Source organism: Oryctolagus cuniculus, chromosome 6 (genome assembly GCF_964237555.1).
Source record: "Oryctolagus cuniculus chromosome 6, mOryCun1.1, whole genome shotgun sequence".
Lineage (NCBI taxonomy): Eukaryota > Metazoa > Chordata > Mammalia > Lagomorpha > Leporidae > Oryctolagus > Oryctolagus cuniculus.
In genome coordinates this window covers 75,875,955-75,888,273 of record NC_091437.1, presented here as the reverse complement: position 1 = coordinate 75,888,273, position 12,319 = coordinate 75,875,955, and the positions used below count along the sequence as shown (strand labels likewise).

Genomic DNA, 12,319 nt, shown 5'->3' with positions numbered 1-12,319 from the left:
TTGCCATACAGAAACTTCTCACTTTAATGTAATCCCATTTGTTAGTTTTTGGCTTTGACTGCCTGTGTCTCTGGGGTCTTTTTCATCTCTAGTTTTATTGATTTGGGTCTTCTCTTGCCTTTTTTGGTTAGTTGGGCAAGTGGTATGCCGATTTTCCTTATTTTTTCAAAAAACCAGCTTCTCAGGGGCTGGCGCTGTGGCTCACTTGGTTAATCTCCACCTGCAGCACCGGCATCCCATATGGGTGCTGGTTCTAGTCCCAGTTGCTCCTCATCCAGTCCAGCTCTCTGCTGTGGCCCGGGAGGGCAGTGGAGGATGGCCCGAGTGCTTGGGCCCCTGCACCCTCGTGGGAGACCAGGAGGAGGGGCCTGTCTCCTGGCTTCAGACCGTGGTGGCCATTTGGGGAGTGAATCAATGGAAGAAAGACCTTTCTCTCCATCTCTCTCTCTCTCTCTCACTGTCTTTAACTCTAGCTGTCAAATAAATTAAAAAAAAAAAAAACCCAGCTTCTTGTTTTGCTTTTTTGGATTCAATTTTTTAAATTTCTTCTCTAATTTTAATTTTTTCTTTTCTCCTACTAGTTTTGTGTTTGGTTTGCTGTTGTCTTTCTAGATCCTTGAGATGCATTGAAAGCTCATTATTTGCTGCCTTTCCAATTTCTTGATGAAGGCACCAATTGTTATAAACTTTCCTCTTAGCACTGCTTTTGCTGTATCCCATAAATTTGATATGTTGTGTTGTCATCTTCATTTGTTTCCAGAATTCTTTTTTATTTCTCTTTTGATTTCTTCTATGACCCACTGTTCATCCAGTCTCCATGTGTTTGCATATGTCCTAGAGATTCCTGAGTTGTTGATTTCCAGCTTTACTCCATTGTGATCTGAGAAGATGCATGGCATGATTTCAATTTTTTGAATTTGCTGAGACTTGCTTTATGGACTAGTATGTGGTGAATCCTAGAGAAATTTCCATGCACTTCTGAGAAGAATGTGGATTCTGCAATTGTAGGATGAAAAGTTCTGTAGATATCTGTTAGGTCCATTTGGTCTATAGTGTCAATTAAATCTGCTGTCTCCTTCCTGGTTTTCTGTCTGGTTCATCTGTCCATTGCTGAAAGTGAGGTATTGAAGCCCCCCATTACTCTTGTATTGGAGTCTATGTCTCCCTTTATAGCCCTTAAAATTTCTTTTAAATAGCCATGTGGCCTGTAATTAGGTGCATAAATGTTTATAATAGCTACATCTTCCTATTCAATTGATCCCTTAATCATTAAATAGTGTCCTTCTTTGTCTCTTTTAATAGTTTTTTTGTTAAAGTCTATTTTTTCTTTTTTTTTTTTTTATTAGAATATTTCTTTTTTTTTTAAACTAATATTTCTTTTTTTTTAAACTTTTATTTAACGCATATAATTTTCCAAAGTACGACTTATGGATTACAATGGCTTCCCCCCCATACCGTCCCTCCCACCCACAACCCTCCCCTTTCACACTCCCTCTCCCCTTCCATTCACATCAAGATTCATTTTCGATTATCTTAATATACAGAAGATCAGCTTAGTATACATTAAGTATGGATTTCAACAGTTTGCTCCCACACAGAAACATAAAGTGAAAAATAATAGATGATTTTTTTTAAATGATGATGAAATCAGAGCAGACCTATTGTCATGTTTAATCCCAGTGAGAGTCAAGTTGGGAATTGATAATTTCTTTTTTTTTTTTTTTTTTTTTTTTACAGAGGATCAGTTTAGTATGCATTAAGTAAGGATTTCAACAGTTTGCACCCCCATAGAAACACAAGGTGAAATATATTGTTTGAGTACTCGTTATAGCATTAAATCTCAATGTACAGCACATTAAGGATAGAGATCCTACATGAGGAGTAAGTGCACAGTGACTCCTGTTGTTGACTTTACCAATTGACACTCCTGTCTATGGCATCAGTAATCTCCCTATGCTCCAGTCATGAGTTTCCAAGGCTATGGAAGCCCTCTAAAGTCTATTTTTTCTGATATTAGGATGACTAGGCCAGCTCTTTTTTGTTTTATGTTGGCATGGAAATCTTTTTTCCATCCTTTCACTTTCAGTCTGCTTGCATTTTGTTGGTGAGATGTGTTTCTTGAAGTCAGTGAAAATGGGTTTTGTTTTTTAATACATTCAGCTAGTCTATGTCTTTCAACTGGTGAGTTGGGACCCTTTATATTCAAGGTGACTATTGATAAGTAATGACTTTACTCTGCCATTTTTCCAAAAATATTCCTATTTTTTTACTTTGAATTTCCTTTGAACTTTTACTGATTTGTTTTCTTCCTTTACCCTCTTTTGTAGTGATGATCATGTTTCTGTGTTTCTGTGTGCAGCGCACATCCTTAAGCTTCTTTTGTAGGGCTGATCAGGTGGTTACAAATTCTTTCGATTTCTGTTTGTTATGGAAGGTCTTTATTTCACCTTCATTCATAAATGAGAGCTCTGCTAGGTATAGTGTTTGGGGTTGACTGTTTTTTTCTGTTAAGACTTGGAATATATCTCACCATTCTCTCCTAGCCTGTAGGATTTCTGATGAGAAGTCACCTGTGAGTCTAATTGGAGATCTTCTGAAAAGAATCTGGCATTTCTTTCATGCACATTTTAGAATCTACTCTTTATGTTTTACTGTGGTGAGTCTGATTACTAAGTGTCATGCTGAAGATCGTTTCTGGTTACGTCTATTAGGAGTTCTATGTGCTTCTTGTAGTTGATGTCCCTTTCTTTCTCCAAACTAGGGAAGCTTTCTGTTATTATTTCACTAAAAAGGCCTTCTAATCCTTTCTCTCTTTCCACACCTTCAGGAACTCCTAAAAGCTGTATATTGGATCAGTTGATAGTGTCCTGTAGATTCCCAACAGTGTTTTTTAGTTTTCTGATTTCTTCTTCTTGTTCTTGGTTTGACTGTATTATTTCCTGTGCTTTTTCTTCTACATCAGATATTCTTTCTTCTGCTTCTCCAATTCTATTGTTAAGACTCCCCACTGCATTTTTTATTAGTTCTATTGAATTCTTCATTTCATTTTTATTTCTCTTTAAGATCTCAGTTTCATGGGCAAAATTTTCTTTCATGTCCTGTATAGCTTTCAGTGTATATGCTTCTGATTACTTCTATGTAAATTTTTAAAGGATTTTATTTATTTATTTGACAGGTAGAGTTGATGACAGTGAGAGAGAGCGAGAGCAAGAGAGAGAGAGAGAGAGAGGTCTTCCTTCCATTGGTTCACTCCCCAAATGGCCACAATGGCTGGAGCTGCGCTGATCCAAAGCCAGGAACAAGTGCTTCTTCCTGTTCTCCAATGTGGGTGCAGGGCCCAAGGACTTGGGCCATCCTTTACTGCATTCCCAGGCCACAGCAGAGAGCTGGACTGGAAGAGGAGCAACTGGGACTAGAACCGGCACCCATATGGGATGCTGGCACCGCAGGCAGAGGATTAACCTAGTGTGCCATGGTGCCAGCCCCAACTTCTATGTAATCCTATGATCAATTTTTTAAATTCAATTTCTCTCATTTCTTCCATATCATCATCTTTTGGGGGCATCATGTTGTCTTCCTTATACTTGTTTCTTGAATTGGTGCTTTTGTTATTCAGCATTTGTGGAGATACTCGTTGGTTTCTTCTTTGATTTTTTACTATGGTGGCTTTTATCTTTGTACTATGCCTCTGTAGATAATCGGAGTGTCTGTGTTCAGTGAATATCTAGAGGCTTGTAGTGTGTGTGACCAGAAACCTCTGTTCATTTCTCCAGGGTGAAGGTCATGTCTAAAGTGACATACCCAGGTCTGGCATGGTAAATCTCCTCTTATTTTTTTTTTTTAATCAGATGGAAGTTTATTCTGCTCAGCTGAGCTCCTCCCCTCAGAGGATACCAGTGTCTGAACGATAGTCCCAGTGGGTAGAATATTCATCCACTGTGCCCCAAGGACCACACAAAGAATCCATGCAGTCCCTAGTGTAAGCTCAGATTCTCCAGCAATGTCCTCACCAGATAACCAGGAAGCCCTGCATGTCTGGGGTCTCCCACAGCGACTGCCCAAAGTCCCAGCCACACCATGAGTCCTCCCGCACAGCCTCAGTTTTATTCATAATCCCAACTCACAAGTTTCCCACAGTCAGGAACTCCCAGCCCCTGTTAGTTCTCCCCACCAGAGTCAGAAGTCTCCACTCAGCTGACTGCTGAGCTTAGACTCTAGCTCACACAGCTGTTATGTATGTCCAAAATGGCACCACCTCTATTGGCTTATTACAGGACGCCACTGTAAAGTGACCAGAGAGAGAAAAACATGTCCCTCCTTTTTTTTTTTTTCTCCTCTAGTTTGGTGGGTACACTATCCCCCTTGATGCTCCATGCCAGGTTCCCTCTAGGCTCTTCCTGCAGCTTTTTCACCAGTGGCTTGGACTGCTGTGGTCTGGTTTCACCTCACTTTCCAATGCTGATGCCTTGGCTCTTGGCCACTGGAGTCCCAAGTTGTGGGCATCCATACCCTCCACGTAGATCTACCATGTCCCTCTAATTTGCAGTTTCCTCTGCCATTTTCTCCCTAGCTCTTCCCTGAGACTGTACTCTCTCCACTTTTTTAAAACCTAGACTAGCACAGTAAGCTCCCTCCCTACTCTGCCAACTTGGAACTCCCCCAACTGGTGTGGTTTCGAGTCTGGATTCTATTGATATGTGTGTGTATACCCTTTTCTCAATACCTCACAATCTTGATTTTTAGAGCTACGTGATTAGCTTTGACATCCAGTAGAGTGATTTCTCTCACTTCATTATTCATCAAGAAATTTTAGAGTAATCTTGTATTCATCCATGAGCAAAATCTTTCTGGAATTTTTGTAGTAATTGTATTAAATTTGTATATCAATTTGTGAAGAAATATCTCTAATATCTGGAGATTTCTAATCCATGAATATATGTTTATTCAAAAGGTCTTATATCAGCATTTTGTAGTTTTCAGCATACATATGTACTTCCTTTTAGATTGCTTTCAAACTATCTCATGTTGTTGAGCAATGATAAATAATCTTGTGTTCTCAACATTTTCGTGTGCATGTGTTCATTGATTGCATTTATAAATATAATGTGTTTTCCCTTTTTTTTTTTCATTTATCTTGTGTCCTGTGAATTTGTCAACTCATTTGGGAGTATTTTTAAGATTTCATAGGATTTTCTACAAAGGAGATGATATCATTTGCACATCAGGACAACTTTGTTTTTTTCTTTTCTAATATGTTGGCCATGCATGTCCTTTTCTTGCCATGTTGCACTGACTGGAACATCTAGCACTCTGTTGATCGAGGTTAGAGAGAGCAGACATCCCTGCCAGATTCCTTATCTGAGGGGAAAGCATTTACCCTTCATTTACTGTAGGTTTTCTCTGCATGTTCTTTGTAAAATTATATCAGTTCTTCTCTATTCTCATTTTTTCTGAGAGTTTATAATATCATAAAAGAAGTTTAACGTCTTCAAAATTTTAATGCTTTCACTGATATTATTATGTGACTTTTTTTCACCTGTTAATATGATGGAATTATATTATTGATTGATTTTCAAAGACTGAAAGAGTCTTGTGTCCTGGCAGTAAACCTTACCTGCTCACTGTATAAACCTTTTTAAATTGGTGAATTCTATTTGCCAATACATTGCTAGTGATTTTGGGGTATATATTTATGAGAGATGTTCTACAGTAATTTTTGTCTTGGTATTGACTTTATCTGATTTTTATATTACAGTTCTTAAAATATCAGGAAGTATTTCCTCCTCTTTTATTCTGTGGAAGAGATTGTATTAAATTGTTATTTCTCTTAAATACTGGACAGAATTCTCCAGTAAAATGATTTTCATTCTTTCCTGGGGATATCTTTTGTGGGAGATTTAAAGTTTATAAATTTAATTTCCTTAATAGGGATTGCAATTATCTATTTTATATTAGATGAGTTGTGATAGTTTGTGCTTTTCAAGAAAATAATATTCTTCTTTAAGAATTCAATATTTATATCTTAGCCAGAAATAATTTTTAATAATACAAGTTAGTGTTACTTCAGGCCTAGCAAATTATATTGAGGAAGAATAATGAATGTCCCATATTAAATACTCCGCTGAAGAAACACACGCAGCAGTACTTCAAGAAGTTTGTGGAAAAATGGAATTAAATGATATCATTGTGGTGAGTTTAGCCATCCTTTGGGGTGCCTACTTGCTGGCTACATGCTAGCTACCATGCATATGATCTAGCTTCCTGGGTTACTGCCACTTGCGTGACAGACCCAGGAAGAGTTCCTGGCTCCGGCTTCAGACTGGCTCAGCCCTGGCTGTTATGGGTATTTGGGGAGTGAACCAGTGGGCAGAAGATGTCGGTCTGTCTCAATCACTTTGTCATTCTCCCTTTCAAGCAGATGAAGATGAATAAATTACACATGTTTAAATAAAGTAAGTTTATCTGAAAGAACTTGAAACTCATGTATAGCATTTTCATCATGCACATTTCCGTAAGCCTTCCGCAGACCTTTCATATTACAAACGTGGTTAAAGCTTTGGGGCAGTCATCTTCCTTTATCCCTGCTCTCACTTCTGCCCTAATTACTGCTGGTCTGTATGTGATGCTTATTATTCCCATAGATGTCCAAATAATTGATTTTAGATGCGAACGTGGCTAACCCGTGTTGGATCCAGAGTTAGGCTGTTTGACAAGGCTGGCATCTATTGACAAAAATGATTCTGATGTGAGGCTTATTGGGCTCCTTTTCCCAGATCTCCCGGTGTTTACTCAACTTCCTCAGGACATGAGCATTGAGGTTGGAAGGAATATAAACATCTCCTGTCATGCTCACGGAGAACCGCAGCCCATAATTACGTGGAGTAAGGTAAGATGTTAACTAGAAGGGCAGTAATGGTGCAAACACTGCCAGATGTATTGACCTCCTGAAAAGGAGATAATCATTCTCACATTCATTTATTGCTATGATGATTTTTGCTAGCAAGTACTATTTTGAATGCTGTAGCATGTTTATCTTTTGCTTTTTTAAAAGGTTTAAAGTGACTATATCTGATTTTTGGCTCAGGGCTTTGCTACTGTATATCTTTTCTCATGTGCATAGTAATGAGAACTGCATAAGCACAACTAAATTCTTCTAAAGAAAAAGTGCCTTTGTCATATATAAATTAACTTTAGTGGCTAGTGAAAAACCACTGCAAATTAATAACTCAGAAGTAGATTAAAAGTAGGTCATTAGCCTGAAACCAGAAAGGAATAAAAAGCTTACTAGTAAAGAGGCATGGGGGGAAAAAAGTACTTCTAAGGGTTCGAAACCTGAATGGCTTTAAAGAAACACTAGCTTTTTATTTATGTATCTTACTTCCTATGGTTCTTTGAGCCATATACTTTCAACAAAATGAAGTGATTGATCAGATGTTCCATGAAAACAATGAATCTACCACTTGAATGGTAGTTTTTATGGAGAAGTGTAATCAACTGTAGCATGTGTGATGGGTTACCAAGCTGTTTCTCAAAACCACTGGCTTATTGTTGCTGTTATTGTATAGTACAAGGCTCTGCACTTTCATGGGCTCACTTCTTTTGTGCTGTAGCCAAGTACCACAAGCAATTTTCTGTCTAAGTTGATTCTGCTGGTCAAAACTTGAACTTTTTAGCTCATGTCCTTTCACATAGCCTGGATATTTTTAAGTAAAAGCTTTTATTTACTTATTAGTATATCTTTATATTAAAAGGGAAATGAGGAAAATACATATTTTGGTCAATATTAAAGCTTTATTTGACCTTCTTTTTTAAAGATTTAATTTATTTATTTGAAAGGTTCAGTTACCAAGAGAGAGGGATATATATATGTATATATGTGTGTGTGTGTGTGTGTGTGTATAGAGAGAGAGGTGTGTGTGTGTGTGTATATATATAGAGAGAGATGGAGAGAGAGGGAGAGAGAGATCTTCCATTCACTGGTTCACTCCCAAATGGACTCAAAGGCCAGGACTGGGCCAGCCAAAAGCCAGGAACATAGAACTCCATCTGCAAGCACGTGGGCCACCTTCTGCTGCTTTTCTTGGTGCATTAGCACAGAGATGAATCAGAAGCAGAGCAGGAATAGTGCCTTTAAGGGTTGCTGGGTTGCAGGCTTAACCCCCTGTGCCACAATGCCAGCCCCTTGACATTCTATTAAATGTTTCATCCTGTGGTCCTTTCAACAAAATATCTCAAGGTGTATTTTCTAAAAATTAGCTTCTTATCACAAACAAATTGATAGAATGCTAAATACTCTTAACACCAGATATTTTTACGTACACACACTTAATCTTCATATCAACTCTCTTCCATTCAAAAGGTTGTAAAGGGTATGATTTAGGTTACCTCCATACAAGCAATAGAATCCACCTGACATAAATGGTGGTGATGTTAATTATCCATCTATCTAATTTTCAGAGACTCTAAATGGAAACCACAGAGTATGAATGTAGTTGGGAGCTATGACAGTTAAGTGAGGAGAAAGGAGGGATGGGGAATAGCTTTGGAGGAAGGATGTGTTGATAGTCCAGAGCTGAACAAATGAAGTGGCATCAAAGAAAATGCAAGTATTTTATTCTTATAGGAACTGTGTTTTCTTTAAATTACAACTCTCCTTCACTTCCTAGGCAGGTGTACAGATCACTGAGAGTGGTAAGTTCCATGTTGACAGTGGAGGCACGCTGACCATCTATGATGCTGGGCAAGCTGATCAAGGAAGATACGAGTGTGTGGCTCGAAATTCATTTGGCCTTGTTGTGGCCAGTATGTTTCTTGGAGTTACTGGTGGGTAGTTACATATCCTTTTACAACATGCAAAGATATACTTCTACTTCATAGCTGATTCATCTCACTACTCATGTCCTCTTATTTTTTCTACTCAAAGGTATTAATATTGGACCAAAGCTATTCAATTATTTTAAAACCGAACTTGTTAATATAAACTATACTAATGGGCATGAAGCCAAAAATAGTGTCAACCAGGAACATATACGGCATATACTTGCAGGTGCATACCATGTTTTCTTAGAAACTGAGAAATATAGCATGTAAGATATATTCAAAAATAAATGTTTCAATATTTAGAATCATTTCTAATATTTGCTAACATCATTGTCACTGTTTTGTATCTTTTACCATTGATCTGGTAAAATATCTGAGACTCTGCTAGTTGATTATGTATGGTGACTTTAAAACATTGTTTGCCATAGTTTTGTAAAAAAAAAATCCTTTGATTTTAATTATCCAGTTCATTCTAGAAATAAGGAGGCCATTTTTGGCAGACTAGAGTAGAAAAAACTGAAAACTCAGTGAGTTTATAGAAAGCAAGTTAGTGAAAATTAGAATTAAAAAAGTGAATTTAAGGGCAAGAATTAAAAATATTTTTTTTTTGATAGGCAGAGTGGACAGTGAGAGAGAGAGACAGAGAGAAAGGTCTTTCTTTTCCGTTGGTTCACCCCGCAATGGCCGCTGCTGCCGGCGTGCTGCGGCCAGCGCACCACCCTGATCCGAAGCCAGGAGCCAGGTGCTTCTCCTGATTTCCCATGTAGATGCAGGGCCCACGCACTTGGGCCATCCTCCACTGCCTTCCTGGGCCACAGCAGAGAGCTGGACTGGAAGAGGAGCAACCAGGACAGATTCCGATGCCCCGACCCGTGTGCTGGCGCTGCAGGCGGAGGATTAGCCTATTGAGCTGCGGCGCCAGCCAAGGGCAAAATTTTTGAAATTTGTGTGTGATTTTTCATAATACATTTTTCCATGAACTTTTTGATGACCACTGAAACAAGCAAGCTATGAGACCAGCCTGGCCCACTCTCACAAGGGAGAAGTCCTTGAGTGAAGCAGAATATGTCTGCAAATGGGGATTGACATCAGAGCTGATTTTTTTTTTATTTTACAAATGAATTTGCAGTTTCTAAAAGGATTTACTTATATATGAGTGAGGCAGAATGGCAGGGAGAGAAGGAGAGAGAGATTGCACCTGCTAGTTCACTCCCCAAATGGCTGCAATAGGCAGAGCTGGGCCATGTAGAAGTCATTAGCCAGGAACTCCATCTGGGTCTCTCCTGCTGCCTTCCCAGGTACATTAACAGGAAGCTGATTAGTAGTGGAGCAGCTGGGGCTCAAACCTGCATTAAGCCTGTGGTGATAAAGTAAACTGAAAGTGTGCTATTGCAAAAATTAAAGGGGAGAGATGAGATAGGAAGAGGTTTGAGAGAGGGAGGGAAGTATGGTAACTTCTTAGAACTGTCTATGAAATACATTAAATCTGTTTTTCTAGCAAAATAAAATATGTTTTTAAAAGAGAAGAAAAAAGACCTGCACTCTAATATGGGATGCCCATGTTGCAAGCAGTGGCTTAACTGGCTGCACTACAATGCCAGCCCCAGGGTTTAGAAGTTTTTGCTGTATTGACAGCTAACAGGTAAAATAAATGCATTCAGCTACAAGCATCTGCGGTGCTGCTTTGGACTTTGCCTATCTTCCGAGTCTCAGGCATAGGAAAAATTCTTAAATATGATTTTGAAAGTTCATTTTTCCCTTAATCTTTTTCTGCTGTTATGGATCTATAAAAGAGTTGGAATAACACATTACATATATGGAGTTTATTTAAATAGATTTAGTTTATCAAATCATATCCTTAATGATATTTCTTTTTTCGTATCTAATCAACAGTTTCATATTCTCCCACTTCCATATTCTTCTGAGATGTCAAGCTTCTGAGTATTCCATGTCCGAATATTTTATTAAAATATATATTTCAGGTGTGGCACATCAGTCTTCGTGCACATTTTATACTGTATAGTAAAAGTGTATCCTCCATATAATTACCCGTAATTTTCTAACAATGGAGTTTGATAACTAGAAAATATCTACTCTCATTGAGCCAGAAATGCTTCATCATATATAATTTTCTGATGCTACAAAATTTTTGGTCTTACTCTTTTATTTATTCCTTGTGAGTTCTTGCTTTCCTGATTTGAAATCTATGGTAGTTGGGCTCCTTTTTATAAATTTATAGAGCTCTCTTTCTGCTCTTCAACAATTTATGAGACCTGCAGAAAAATATTCTTGAGACATTTTGCAAAAAATATTATTATAAAATTCAAGTTAGCATCACTATATTTTAGAGGTACCAAAAATCTTTACCATTGAACAAATAAATCTATCTGCATCTGTCTGTTTGTCTTGGTCTTCCATACACACAGAAGCACTGAAGTGAAACACATTAGTAGTCACAGCGCAAAAAATTTCTGAACCCCTTTTAGTTTGGTTGATAGAAATATAATTAACCATCATTTTATATATCACATTAAAAAGGAAATTCAGATGAAAGTAAATGAATTATTAGCTTTTCAGAGTGATAAGTAACAATATTCTGTCCTACTCTGTAGAATGCAGAAAGTCAGGCTATGGGGATGTTATAATACAGCAAAGAAAAGTGGATATTATAAAACAATAAAACAGAAGTTACTGAATGAGAATCTTATTTTTTTGTTGTTTTGTTTTTGCTCTGGGACATTTGTTTAGCAATAGAAGGCAAATTAAGTTATATCTACATTTCATGATGTTAGATGTATTTTTAGACATACTCTTTTTAAAAGATTTATTTACTTATTTTAAAGTCAGAGTTACACAGAGAGAGGAGAGTCAGAGAGAGAGAGAGAGAGAGAGAGAGAGAGGTCTTCCATCTGATGGCTCACTCCTCAATTGGCCAAAACTACCGGTGCTGCGCCGATCTGAAGCCAGGAGCCAGGAGCCTCTTCCAGGTCTCCCACGTGGGTGTAGGCCATAGCAAAGAGCTGGATTGGAAGTGGAGCAGCCGAGACTAGAACCAGCGCCCATATGGGATGCTGGCGCTCCAGGCCAGGGCGTTAACCTGCTGCACCACAGCACTGGCCCCATACATACATTTTAAAAGGGTTTTTTTGAGGTTCCTTTATTTAGGGCTGGCATTGTGGCACAGTGGTTAAGCCCCTTGCAACTCTGGCATCCCATATGGGTTCCAACTCCAGTCCTGGTTGCTCCTCTTCCAATCCAGCTCCCTGCTAACATGCCTGGGAAAGCAGCAGAACATGGCCCAAGTCTTTGGGCCCCTGTCTCCCAGGTGGGAGACCTGGAGGAAGCTCCTGGTTCATGACTTCAGAACACCTAGCCCTGGCCATTGCGGCCATTTGGAGAATGAGCCAGCAGATAGGAAATCTCTCTCTGTCATTCACTCTCTCTCTGTCAGTATGCTTTTCGAAAAAAGATCTATTTATTGAAAGGGAGAGAGAGCAGC

The 12,319-nt window shown here is 38.5% G+C and overlaps 1 protein-coding gene across 1 annotated transcript in view; it reads left to right on the top strand.

The window, feature by feature from the left end:
* PXDNL (peroxidasin like) overlaps positions 1–12,319 on the top strand; it is a 519,551-nt gene that overhangs the window by 400,422 nt on the left and 106,810 nt on the right. The window contains exons 13-14 of the mRNA XM_002710472.5: positions 6,774–6,886; positions 8,667–8,823. Of these exons, the coding sequence (XP_002710518.3) occupies positions 6,774–6,886; positions 8,667–8,823 (270 nt within the window). The remainder of the gene's footprint in view (positions 1–6,773; positions 6,887–8,666; positions 8,824–12,319) is intronic.